Here is a 14,136-nt window from a genome sequence, read left to right on the forward strand (position 1 = left end):
TTGCATTCAACTGTGCTACAAACAGAGCTGCAGGTATACAGTCACCATTGCAATATTACATGGTTTTTCATAGAGCAAACCCCCCCCCCCCCCCCAGGATTATTGGGGAGTCTTTTCAGAAAATACGATCTGGATAGTCAGCAGGGCAGGAGAGACACTCGAGTTCTGTTCGTATCACATGCAGCCAAAGAGAAAGGTAAAGTTGCTCTACGGGTTAAGGACCCCACCAAACAGCTCCTCATATCTCAGATTCCGGTGAGAGTGACATGGGGTAGGGGGATATGGAGGATAACACCCAGTATATCTGAGTATTTAGACTTTGGGTGGAGTTGTCCTGTGGATACCAGTAACGTGGTGCAGATGTTGAGCAGTAAACACGTGGATATGGCGGTGACTCCGGCAATGAATGGTCTCTGTGATCTCTTGGGGGCTCCTCGTAAGAAGCAGTGAAACTAGAAATATAATAATAACATTCTCTTTGTGCTTCCAACAAGTAGGAGCCTTGACAAACCCTTATATGCTGCTACACATCCCGGGTCTGTCAATGACAGAAGCCTCCAACTGTGAAGGGGTTAATTATAATGCAAAATGGTTTGGAGCTCCTTCTGCATTAACCCTTTCAATATTTTCTCTATGTTTCTAGACTGATTATAGGTGTACTGCATCAAAAACAACATCTGTAATCGAAAAAAATACCCTGACCTAGTCCTCCTCACTAGGGTTTGTTACAATGTATCAGTGTATAACAGAGCCATCCGCCTGAAGTCTAGGACAGCCAGGAGTTTTGTGCTGCTTATAGATAATACACTGATATAAACCCTCAGGCATGTGAGAAGTATTAGGTCCAGATGTGTATTTTTACAATAATGTTTCCATCCACTGACAGCAAGAAGAGATCTTGGTGAAAATGGTGAGGAATTGAAACACAAAGAATATTAGAAAGTTGGGGAACTTTTCAGAAAGATTTTAACACCAGCAGATGTCTTAAAATGAGGTCCTCAAGGTCTAGGAGATGCGCTAATATCAGTAAAACCCATGAAGCTGCCCTTGATATTCCAAGGGGGGGGGGGGGACATAGCAGAGAATTTATGTGGATGAATTCTAGGTCACAGAAAGATCAGCTGACCAATCTAGGACATCTTCTATATTGACCACTAGGTGGCAGTGCTTAATGTCTGCTTGTAATAGGGACATTAGGTGGGTACAGGTCAGGACTCGAAAAAGGGACAAAATTCCAACATAAGGGATTGGAGCTCTGGGGCAGCAACCAACCAATCATCATCACCTTGTTATCTAAGATGGGGAAACAGCTAAACTCTATCCACGCCGGGCAAGAACCAACCTGCCAATAGTGGAACATGCCACTTAACAGGGTATTAATAATAGTAAAATCTGGTACCAGTCACGACATTATACATATTGCGCAATCTTCACGGCTCCACGGCGAATGAATGGCCCCGGATATTACACTAATGCGATCACATTGTGATATCGAGCAGATTTCATGTGACTGCGATATAGAGATTGTAGGAAAACCAACGAGGCGCTAATTATAAATCGTGCGCAATTTTTATCCCCTTAGGAAACAGATTTGTATGCGATATTTGCCATATTATTTTCTGACGTTTTGTAATGCGATTTGAGTTGAGTGGTGCCTCAGGGGAGGACAGTGCCGCTGGTGAAGTGTGATCATGTGACACAGATGGCGGCACTGGTGCCCATAACCTTCTTCCAACGCTCATGTTGTGGAGTTTCGACCCCATAACGACCCCTTTTCCCCTTCCTCCCACATGTCACCACTTATCATACAAGCACTGATATTACCTTAAATGAAGACGATCGCCTCCTCGTGCTTTCCTCATCTGAAGAGCTGTAATTCTCCGATTTTGTTGCTCTGATGTCTTTTACTTCTGGAATAGAAAACTACAATTAAACATTTTTGCAAGCAACGCATTTCAGGATATGGTTGCTCCAGGCATTTGGGGACCTGGTTGCTCCAGGCATTTGGGGACCTGGTTGCTCCGGGCATTTGGGGACCTGGTTGCACCGGGCATTTGGGGGCCTGGTTGTTCCTGGCATTTGGGGACCTAGTTGCTCCTGGCATTTTGGCACCGGATTGCTCCTGCCATTTGGGGACCTGGTTGCTCCTGCCATTTGGGGACCTGGTTGCTCCTGCCATTTGGGGACCTGGTTGCTCCTGCCATTTGGGGACCTGGTTGCTCTGGGCATCTCAGGGCCTGGTTGCTCTGGTCATTTTGGGACCTGGTAGCTCGAGGCACTGACTGCAGCACAGGCCTCACTATTGACACCTAGAGGTTATTTTCTGCATGGACATTACACCCTGGGGTTCTGCTTATTTCCAACCTGCTGACTGATCCCGATCTGTCATCACTACCCAGCAGCTCACGATGAATACACTTAAAGACACAATCCCTAATTAAAACTGGATGTTTCATGTTTGCCATATTTTATACATGATTGTTTGACGCTCGCCATTCATTGCTAATTGAATGCACAAAAAAAAAAGAGTAATCGTCTCTGCCAGCTCTTAAACAAATTAGGTTCATACGTCTCTGCTGTCTGGCACCGTTACAACACATGACATCTGCTCAGCGGCGTCACCGTGTCTGCTGCTTCTTTAAAACACAAACGGAACAGCAGCAAATGGGCAGCGACTTTTCTATCAACGATCCAGCTACAGGGGGCGCAGAGGTGCCAATCACACTTGGGTGCCTGAGCGGGCATCTCTGTCACATAAGAGGACACTTGTATTATAAATGATATATGATGGGTGGGGGCCTCGGTACCGATTTTGCATTGGGGCCCAGGAGTTTCATGTTACGTCTCTGCAACTTTTTATGTGTTATCGAAATGCGCCGAGCGCCACAGGGAACGGTTTATAGGACGGTGGTGAGGAGACGGGAATTTATCTGGATAAATAATATTTTCCCTTTAATAAAATCAAACAGACAAATACCTGGTAATAAAAGCAACTGAGTTATTTATCATGGTCTAAGGGATTTCACCCAGCTTTCCACAGATCCTGAGTGCCATATAAACGTTATGCAGTCTTAACTGTAGTTCTGACATTCTATTCATGAACCAGGAAGCTCAGGATGAACAAAGCTGCTCACAACTGCAATCAGAGTCTATGTTTTATGTTCACAGTTTAGTTTGAGAAATTAAATCTGTAATTTTGGTGGCCCTGGATCTTCGTCACAGTGTGTTAGGTACGTCCGCTGCTCAGGACCCTCATACTGATTAGTGGTTATGAGTACAATGGCACGAGGTGCTGAAATTATCAGGGAGTCCAATGCCCCCGATCTGAGGTTCATTCACTCCTACCAGGCCGACCACTCAAAGCAAAGTGGAGAGATCAGACTGACAGCGGACAATAGTGACTCAGGACAGTGGGGTACAGGACATGGGGGATGGAAGGTGTGCCGCAGGGTAAAGGTGGTGAGGTGCTGCCAATCTAAAGGGGGATGACGTGCTGCATATCTATGTCGGTGTATTGGGCTGCAGGATGGGAATGGGGAATAAAGTGCTGCAAAATGAGGGTGCGGCGGATGATGTGCTGCAAAATGAGGGTGTGGTGGATGATGTGCTGCAAAATGAGGGTGCGGTGGATGATGTGCTGCAAAATGAGGGTGCGGTGGATGATGTGCTGCAAAATGAGGGTGCGGTGGATGATGTGCTGCAAAATGAGGGTGCGGTGGATGATGTGCTGCAAAATGAGGGTGCGGTGGATGATGTGCTGCAAAATGAGGGTGCGGTGGATGATGTGCTGCAAAATGAGGGTGCGGTGGATGATGTGCTGCAAAATGAGGGTGCGGTGGATGATGTGCTGCAAAATGAGGGTGTGGTGGATGATGTGCTGCAAAAAAGCTGATAACTGGGAGGAGCCAGATGTGGTCGATGGTTTTCATTACAGATTTATTCATTGGACACCGGTAGGAAAACTCCCACAATCATAGTATAAAAGTCACTTTACTGATTGATAAAGATGGGAAAAACGTGATTAAAGTTCTAGGCCTGAAGCTCCCCTGCTCCAATGCCCCTGTGACAACCATTCCTGTCCTGAGCTTTGGTAGTTCACCTTGTCAAAGTGATTTAAATCACTGTCCACATCAATGTATACTGGGTAACTTAAAAATGGCTGAAAAGTATATTTGGCAATTTGACAATAATTATTATGATAGAGGAATTCCCCTCAGCTCCGGCCGTGTCCTCCTTTAGGTCACCATTTGCCTTAACCCGTAGCATGCTGGAACTTGTGGTCCCTAAAAAGGTAAACGGCATCAATTGTCATTAAGGGGTAAATTTTAAAATAAATTTGTTTTTACTCGTCTGCAAACAAATATTGAGGATTTTTAACAGTTTAACATATTCTGTTACCATAGGAGCACAAATCCCGTTATCTCTCTTACCACGGAACAATATTGTCTCACTGTGCGGCCCTTTTACCTGCGCCGGGAAATAATAGACACCAAATAGAAGAAGCAGAGGGTAAGGCCGCCGCATATTGTTTTAAAAGCACTTAGTGGTTTATGAATATATCCCTGGTTGCTGAAAGGCGGCTGATAATTGTTTATCACATCCACATAAACCCTTCCCTGACTCCGATCAGCACTGTAGATACGATTAGCTCGCAAATGTGACGGTCGCCCCTCCGTCAGCGCAAGCCTAATGGAAAAGGGGCCATGGCACGTGCACCAAGCCAAATAATCGTATTTATTAGGACAATGGGCCAAGGTCCGGAATGAAAAGATATCAGAGGAAAATATTAAACAGGCGATACAAGTTGTATCCATGGGAAAATTAACCATTTCATGTATGAGGATCCGGTCTATATATCCGTGTACGAGCATATTTTACGCCCCCCATTTATTTTTCTATCTATATTTATTGTATATTCCATATACTTGTTCCTAGATTTACATTTTGAGCCCATTTGGCAGGTTTTCTAGAGCGGCATTGTAACTGACGTAACTTGCCATTGCCCATACATTTTATCTATATAACATTATTATAGGTTTAGACCCTAATTTACCAACGAATAACATGATCCCAGACGTTTTTATTAATGATGGTCCATGAGTGGAGGACCCCAGCGTTTGCTAAAACAAAGGGGCTCCTGGCTGCTCGGACATAGGCTTAGGACTGTAATGGTCATGTTCAAGGACCTCCACCTATGCAAACATCTGACCTGTCTCTATGAGGGTCACTGTAACCATCAATGAAAAGTTACTACATTCATTATATAGAAAAAGATGTACACTGAACAATCTCTGCACCTACTCAACCTCACGGTTATAGGTGGTGCCAGCTACCAGGTTGTGTCTGCCAAAATCGAATTATCATTGCCTTTAAAGGCTTTAATATAAAATGTCACGTAAATGTAAAATCGTATACTTCATCAATTTGTGGCCACCAGGTGTTGTATATCAATAGGATATAATGCCACCCGACACGTCACTGGCGCCATAGACAGCAGGTGCCAACTGATATTTTTCACTCTATGTTTCCAAAAAGGCTATTTTAAGAGCGATATTGAGGTATATGAGGAAGACCAAGGATTTACCTGGTTGGGTTTGAAGATTTGAAGCAGCTATGGAACTCGTATGGGGTCTGTTTCCCACTTCTTTTTCATTTGCTTTCCTCCGAAAGCCCCAGGGAACGTACCAAGAGTCATTTGACGGAGCATTCGATGGAGTCTCTGAGGTTTTGTCTGTCAGTCTGAGAGAGGAGAAGAAAGAACCTTTTCTGTTTCTGAAAGGTAAATCTGAGTTTTCCAACATTTTTGGCAAGTCCTCTACTATAGGCGAGTCTTGTTTCTTTTTTTGAGAAGATAAAAATCCAGTGGTTGAAGAGCGGCCATCGGTGGAGGCCTTGAAATCGAGGTGCGATGAGGATAAATGGTTAGGCATAAAACTCATCTCAGTGTTGTTGGGGTTAATGTAACTCTCCGAATTACTAAGACTTCTACTGAAAAAGGAACCAGGAATGTCCAAGTAGCCGCCGGCCGGTGATACTGGTTTGGTTTTAGAAGATGAAATGGTTTTGGGGCTGTCTGGGGCAGAACTAATAGAACGGGTAAATGATCTCTTAATTGCGCTGGATAATATGGCAAAAGCTGATTTACCCTTGTTCTCTGCCTCCCCACCAGGGTCATGATTGACATGAGAAGGGGTTTGTTCACGCACGACCTTGACCGGTGGTCTTGGTTTTGTAGAGCTCCAGTCAAGAAGTTTAGATTTCTCCTCATTTGAAAGAACTAATTTTTTAAGTGTTGGCTGTGCAGGTTTACATTGATCTTGTCTTGACTTGTCTTGTTTAGAACCTTCATCTGCATTCTCATCTTTCTCAAAAACATCACTGTGGTCACTAAGATTACCTGACAGATGATCATTCCCAATGTCCACATCTCCATATCCACTCAACACATTCTGCTGGAAGGAATACTGATGGTTTAAAACTGGTGTGGAAGTAGTTGATGACCCATGTTCTCCATGTTTCAAGGCCGTACTGTTGCCCAGCAGGGCCTTGTGATGAGGTTTATATGAAGGTATGGAATGGTATTGCTCTACTGGGGCCTCCTGGCTCATACTTAATATATTGGGTTCGTTGAAATGTTCAGATGTGTTTTTGTTGAACACCTCAATAACCAGACAAGAAAGAGAATAGATATTAGACGCTACATTTGATAAAATCTCGGTTACTATACAAAGGTACATCGACGACATTCATTTTAAACACGAACTATAATTACAAAAGAAAACATAGAATTTTAATTGGCCACATGACTGCATTACTGCCAACCTTTATCAAAGCTTATTTATCACTTGACGGTGTACACCTGCCAAATGAAGCCTGAAAAGAGGAAAATAACATAAGGGGGTAGAGTATGACACATTTACTGCTGTAGAAAAAAATGTGTCATGGAGATAACAGCCACTAGTTGCTACAATGTAGAAACATTACTGTAACAGTGAACCCAGGGAGCACAAATCACTGAAGTTGCCTTTAAATATTACCATAGATTCTATAGCACATTTACTTGGTGGCTGGCATATGGCATCTATAGGGAGGGTAGGTGACAGAGCGATGGGAAAACTGAGAGCTGAAGGGACGATTTTCTGTGAGAAGAGGGAAGAACTTCAATACAGGTGGCCTGGTATACATAAGAAAGTTGTGAATGCATAATAATAGCCTTGTAAATGTAATAACATTGAATTTTACCTCATCATCCGGAGAGCTGGTACTATCTCTTGAGACGTGAGATAATCTCTTAGCAATGAGAAGAGGAAATGCTGAAATGTAAAAACGTAAAATACATATATTGCATTGAAACATTCTACAATGCTACCTAATAACAGCCCAACCAGGGTTATTATCAGTAGTATATACATCCATTACTACAGTAGTTATATTCTTATACATAGGAGCAGTATTATAGTAGTTATATTCTTGTATATAGCGGGCAGTATATAGTAGTTATATCCTTGTATATAGGAGCAGTATTATAGTAGTCATATTGTTGCATATAGGAGGCAGTATTATAGTAGTTATATTCTTGTATATAGGGGCAGTATTATAGTAGTTATATTCTTGTATATAGGGGGCAGTATTATAGTAGTTATATTCTTGTATATAGGGAGCAGTATTATAGTAGTTATATTCTTGTATATAGGGGGCAGTATTATAGTAGTTATATTCTTGTATATAGGAGGCAGTATTATAGTAGGTTATATTCTTGTATATAGGGGCAGTATTATAGTAGTTATATTCTTGTATATAGGCAGCAGTATTATAGTAGTTATATTCTTGTATATAGGGGGCAGTATTATAGTAGTTATATTCTTGTATATAGGGGCAGTGTTATAGTAGTTATATTCTTGTATATAGGGGGCAATATTATAGTAGTTATATTCTTGTATATAGGTAGCAGTATTATAGTAGTTACATTCTGTATAAAGGAGCAGTATTATAGTAGTTATATTCTTGTATATAGGGGGCAGTATATAGTAGTTATATTCTTGTATATAGGGGGCAGTATTATAGTAGTTATATTTTTGTATATAAGGGGCAGTATTATAGTAGTTATCCTGTATATAGGGACAGTATTATAGTAGTTATATTCTTGTATATAGGGGCAGTATTATAGTAGTTATATCCTTGTATATAGGAGCAGTATTATAGTAGTTATATTCTTGTATATACAGACAGAATTATAGTCGTTATATTCTTGTATATACGGACAGTATTATAGTAGTTATATTCTTGTATATAGGGGCAGTATTATAGTAGTTATATGCTTGTATATAGGGGCAGTATTATAGTAGTTATATTCTTGTATATAGGAGGCAGTATTATAGTAGTTATATTCTTGTATATAGGGGCAGTATTATAGTAGTTATATTCTTGTATATAGGGGCAGTATTATAGTAGTTCTATTTTTATACATAGGGAGCAGTATTATAGTAGTTATATTCTTGTATATAGGAGCAGTATTATAGTAGTTATATTCTTGTATATAGGGGCAGTATTATAGTAGTTCTATTTTTATACATAGGGAGCAGTATTATAGTAGTTATATTCTTGTATATAGGGGGCAGTATTATAGTAGTTATATTCTTGTATATAGGGGGCAGTATTATAGTAGTTATATTTTTGTATATAAGGGGCAGTATTATAGTAGTTATCCTGTATATAGGGACAGTATTATAGTAGTTATATTCTTGTATATAGGGGCAGTATTATAGTAGTTATATCCTTGTATATAGGAGCAGTATTATAGTAGTTATATTCTTGTATATACAGACAGAATTATAGTAGTTATATTCTTGTATATACGGACAGTATTATAGTAGTTATATTCTTGTATATAGGGGCAGTATTATAGTAGTTATATGCTTGTATATAGGGGCAGTATTATAGTAGTTATATTCTTGTATATAGGAGGCAGTATTATAGTAGTTATATTCTTGTATATAGGGGCAGTATTATAGTAGTTATATTCTTGTATATAGGGGCAGTATTATAGTAGTTCTATTTTTATACATAGGGAGCAGTATTATAGTAGTTATATTCTTGTATATAGGAGCAGTATTATAGTAGTTATATTCTTGTATATAGGGGCAGTATTATAGTAGTTCTATTTTTATACATAGGGAGCAGTATTATAGTAGTTATATTCTTGTATATAGGGGGCAGTATTATAGTAGTTATATTCTTGTATATAGGGGGCAGTATTATAGTGGTTATATTCTTGTATATAGGGGGCAGTATTATAGTAGTTATATTCTTGTATATAGGGGCAGTATTATAGTAGTTATATTCTTGTATATAGGGGAAGTATTATAGTAGTTATATTCTTGTATATAGGAGGCAGTAATATAGTAGTTATATTCTTGTATATAGGGGACAGTATTATAGTAGTTATATTCTTGTATATAGGAGCAATATTATAGTAGTTATATTCTTGTATATAGGGGCAGTATTATAGTAGTTATATTCTTGTATATAGGGAGCAGTATTATAGTAGTTATATTCTTGTATATAGGGGGCAGTATTATAGTAGGTATATTCTTGTATATAGGGGGCAGTATTATAGTGGTTATATTCTTGTATATAGGGGGCAGTATTATAGTAGTTATATTCTTGTATATAGGGGCAGTATTATAGTAGTTATATTCTTGTATATAGGAGCAGTATTATAGTAGTTATATTCTTTTATATAGGGGCAGTATTATAGTAGTTATATTCTTGTATATAGGGAGCAGTATTATAGTAGTTATATTCTTGTATATAGGGGGCAGTATTATAGTAGTTATATTCTTGTATATAGGGGCAGTATTATAGTAGTTATATTCTTGTACATAGGGGGCAGTACTATAGTAGTTATATTCTTGTATAATGGGGCAGTATTATAGTAGTTATATTCCTGTATATAGGGGGCAGTATTATAGTAGTTATATTCTTGTATATAGGGGGCAGTATTATAGTAGTTATATTCTTGTATATAGGGGGCAGTATTATAGTGGTTATATTCTTGTATATAGGGGGCAGTATTATAGTAGTTATATTCTTGTATATAGGGGCAGTATTATAGTAGTTATATTCTTGTATATAGGGGAAGTATTATAGTAGTTATATTCTTGTATATAGGAGGCAGTAATATAGTAGTTATATTCTTGTATATAGGGGACAGTATTATAGTAGTTATATTCTTGTATATAGGAGCAATATTATAGTAGTTATATTCTTGTATATAGGGGCAGTATTATAGTAGTTATATTCTTGTATATAGGGAGCAGTATTATAGTAGTTATATTCTTGTATATAGGGGGCAGTATTATAGTAGGTATATTCTTGTATATAGGGGGCAGTATTATAGTGGTTATATTCTTGTATATAGGGGGCAGTATTATAGTAGTTATATTCTTGTATATAGGGGCAGTATTATAGTAGTTATATTCTTGTATATAGGAGCAGTATTATAGTAGTTATATTCTTTTATATAGGGGCAGTATTATAGTAGTTATATTCTTGTATATAGGGAGCAGTATTATAGTAGTTATATTCTTGTATATAGGGGGCAGTATTATAGTAGTTATATTCTTGTATATAGGGGCAGTATTATAGTAGTTATATTCTTGTACATAGGGGGCAGTACTATAGTAGTTATATTCTTGTATAATGGGGCAGTATTATAGTAGTTATATTCCTGTATATAGGGGGCAGTATTATAGTAGTTATATTCTTGTATATAGGGGGCAGTATTATAGTAGTTATATTCTTGTATATAGGGGGCAGTATTATAGTAGTTATGTTCTTGTATATAGGGAACAGTATTATAGTAGTTATATTCTTGTATATAGGGGCAGTATTACAGTAGTTATATTCTTGTATATATGGGGCAGTATTACAGTAGTTAAATTCTTTTATATAGGGGCAGTATTATAGTAGTTATGTTCTTGTATATAGGGAACAGTATTATAGTAGTTATATTCTTGTATATAGGGGCAGTATTACAGTAGTTATATTCTTGTATATATGGGGCAGTATTACAGTAGTTAAATTCTTTTATATAGGGGGCAGTATTATAGTAGTTATATTCTTGTATATAGGGAGCAGTATTATAGTAGTTATATTCTTGTATATAGGGGCAGTATTATAGTAGTTATATTCTTGTATATAGGGGCAGTATTATAGTAGTTATATTCTTGTATATAGGAGGCAGTATTGTAGTAGTTATATTTTTGTACATAGGGGGCAGTATCCCCTTGAGTACCCAGCTCATTTTGGCCTTGAGGACCAGACCCATTTTTTCAAATCTGACATGTATCACTTTATGTGGTAATAACTCCGGAATGCTTTTACCTATCCAATTGATTCTGAGACTGTTTTCTCGTGACACATTGGACTTTAGTTTAGTGCAAAAATTTGGTCGATAAATTCATTCCTTATTTGTGAAAAACACCAACATTTAGCGAAAATATGAAGAAATTATGATTTTTCCCATTTTAAATGTATCTGCTTGTAAAACAGATGGTAATACCACACAAAATAGTTACCAATTAACATATCCCATATGTCTACTTTATGTTTGCATCGTTTTTTGAACATTCTTTTATTTTTCTATGACCTCACAAGGCTTAGAACTTTAGCAGCAATTTCTCATATTTTTAAGAAAATTTCAAAAAGCGATTTTTTCAGGGACGAGTTCAGTTCTGAAGTGGTTTTGAGTGCCCTATATATTAGAAACCCCCATAAAACACCCCATTTTGAAAACTCCTCAAAGTATCTAAAACAGCATTCAGAAAGTGTTTCAACTCTTTAGGCGTTTTACAGGAATTGAAGGAAAGTAGAGCTGAAATTTTCAAATTTCATTTTTTTTTACAAAATTCATTTGTAATACATTTTCTTCTGTACCACAGAAGGTTTTACCTGAGAAACGCAACTCAATATTTATTGCCCAGATTCTGCAGTTTTTAGAAATATCCCACATGTGGCCCTAGTGCGCTAATGGACTGAAACACAGGCCTCAGAAGCAAAGGCGCACCTCTTGGATTTTGGGGCCTCCTTTTTTCAGAATATATTTTAGGCACCATGTCAGGTTTGAAGAGGTCTTGTGGTGCCAAAACAGTGGAAACCCCCGAAAGTGACCCCCATTTTTTAAACTACACACCTCAGGGAATTTATCTAGGGGTATAGTTAGCATTTTGACCCCACAGGTATTTTGCTATATTTTCTGGAGTTAGTCTGTGAAAATGAAAATCTACTTTTTTTCTGGAAAAACGTAAAAATTTCTAATTTTTGCAAGAAATAAAGGAGAGAAAGCACCCCAACATTTGTAAAGCAATTTCTCGCAATTACGGAAATACCCCATATGTGGTAATAAACTGCTGTTTGGACCCACAGCAGGGCTCAGAAGGGAGGGAGCGCCATTTGGATTTTGGAGCTCTGATTTTACTGGAATGGTTTTCAGTGCCGTGTCACGTTTGCAACGCCCTGGAGGGACCTAAACAGTGGAATCCCCCCAAAAGTGACCCCATTTTGGAAACTATACCCCTCAAGGAATTTTTCTAGTGGTATAGTTATCATTTTGACCCCACAGGTTTTTTGCTGAATTTATTGGAATTAGTCTGTGAAGATGAAAAGAGACTTTTTTTTGGAAAAAACACAGAATTTTCTAATTTTTATAAGGGATAAAGGAGAAAAAGCACCTCAACATTTGTAAAGCAATTTCTCCTGATTACGGAAATACCCCATATGTGGTAATAAACTACTGTTTGGACCCATGGCAGGGCTCAGAAGGGACGGAGCACCATTTGGATTTTGCAGCTCAGATTTTGCTGAATTGGTTTCTGGGGGCCATGTCGCGAGTCCCTGAAGTACCAGTACAGTAGAAATTCCCCAGATGTGATCCCAATTTGGAGACTATACCCCTGAAAGAATTAAATTAGAGGTGTAGTGAGCATTTTGAGCCCTCAGGTGTTTTATAGATTTTATTAGAATTGGTCCGTGAAATATAACCTGTAGCTTTAGCTCAGAATTTTTCATTTCCACAAGGAATACAGGAGAAAAGACACCCCAAAATGTGTTACACAATTTCTCCTGATTACGGAAATACCCCATATGTGGTTGTAAACGGCTATTTGGACATACGGCAAGGGTCTAAACGGAAAAAGTGAAATTTCGTTTTTGGAGTGGAGATTTTACAAAATTTGTTTTTGACGCCATGTTGCATTGCGCTGAGGTACCAGTACAGTGAAAACTCCCGAGAAGTGACCCCATTTAGGAAACTACACCCCTCAAGGAATTCATCTAGAAGTGTAGTGAGCATTTTGACCCCCAAAGGTTTTGCAGAAATTAGTGCACAGTGGATGTTGCAGATTGAAATTTGACATTTTCCACATATATGCTATTTCAGTGCCCAATGCGTTGGGCCCAGCTTGTACCACTGGAGACATACGCCCCATAAATTGTTAAGCGGTTCTCCAGAGTACGGTAATACCCCATATGTGGTCATAAACCGCTGTTTGGGCACACTGCCAGGCCCAGAAGGAGCGCCATTTGGCTTTTGGAGCGCAGATTTTGCTTGGTAGTAGTTTTGTTTAGTGTTTTACTGGTGTTTCAGTTTATAATGTGGGGGCATATGTAATCTGTGCGGAGTACATACATTTTTTGCGTGACACACTGTCGTTTTTATTGGTACCATGTTTGGCTACGCGCGACTTTTTGATCACTTTTTATTCCATTTTTTTGGAAACAACGTGACCAAAAAAGGAAATTCTGCCATTGTTTTTTATGGTATTTTTTTTACGGTGTTCACCGTGCGGGATAAATAATATGATATTTTTTTAGGTCAGGCCGATACGTACGCGGCGATACCTTTATGTCTAGTTTTTGTCTTTTTTTTCATTTTTTTTCTAATTATAAAGGGCTTGATCAGGGAAACAAGGCGATTATTGTTTTTATTACGTAAAACTTGTATTTATTTATTTATCGAAAACTTTTTTTTTTACTTTTTTTTAAACTTTTTTTTCACTTTTTATTTTACACATACTAGGGGACTGGAAGATCTGATCTTCTGATCCCCTGCACAATACACTGCACTACTTCTGTATG

At 38.5% G+C, this 14,136-nt stretch overlaps 1 protein-coding gene across 5 annotated transcripts in view; it reads right to left on the bottom strand.

Moving 5' to 3' along the window:
* Positions 1-14,136, bottom strand: part of MICAL2 (microtubule associated monooxygenase, calponin and LIM domain containing 2) — a 218,428-nt gene that overhangs the window by 20,263 nt on the left and 184,029 nt on the right. For all 5 annotated transcript variants that reach the window (XM_075838150.1, XM_075838144.1, XM_075838145.1 and 2 more), the window contains 3 exons: positions 7,243-7,313; positions 5,585-6,659; positions 1,825-1,910 (listed from right to left, as the gene is read on the bottom strand). In XM_075838150.1, coding sequence (XP_075694265.1) covers positions 1,825-1,910; positions 5,585-6,659; positions 7,243-7,313 — 1,232 coding nt within the window. The remainder of the gene's footprint in view (positions 1-1,824; positions 1,911-5,584; positions 6,660-7,242; positions 7,314-14,136) is intronic.

Source organism: Rhinoderma darwinii, chromosome 9, assembly GCF_050947455.1.
Source record: "Rhinoderma darwinii isolate aRhiDar2 chromosome 9, aRhiDar2.hap1, whole genome shotgun sequence".
NCBI classification, from domain to species: domain Eukaryota; kingdom Metazoa; phylum Chordata; class Amphibia; order Anura; family Rhinodermatidae; genus Rhinoderma; species Rhinoderma darwinii.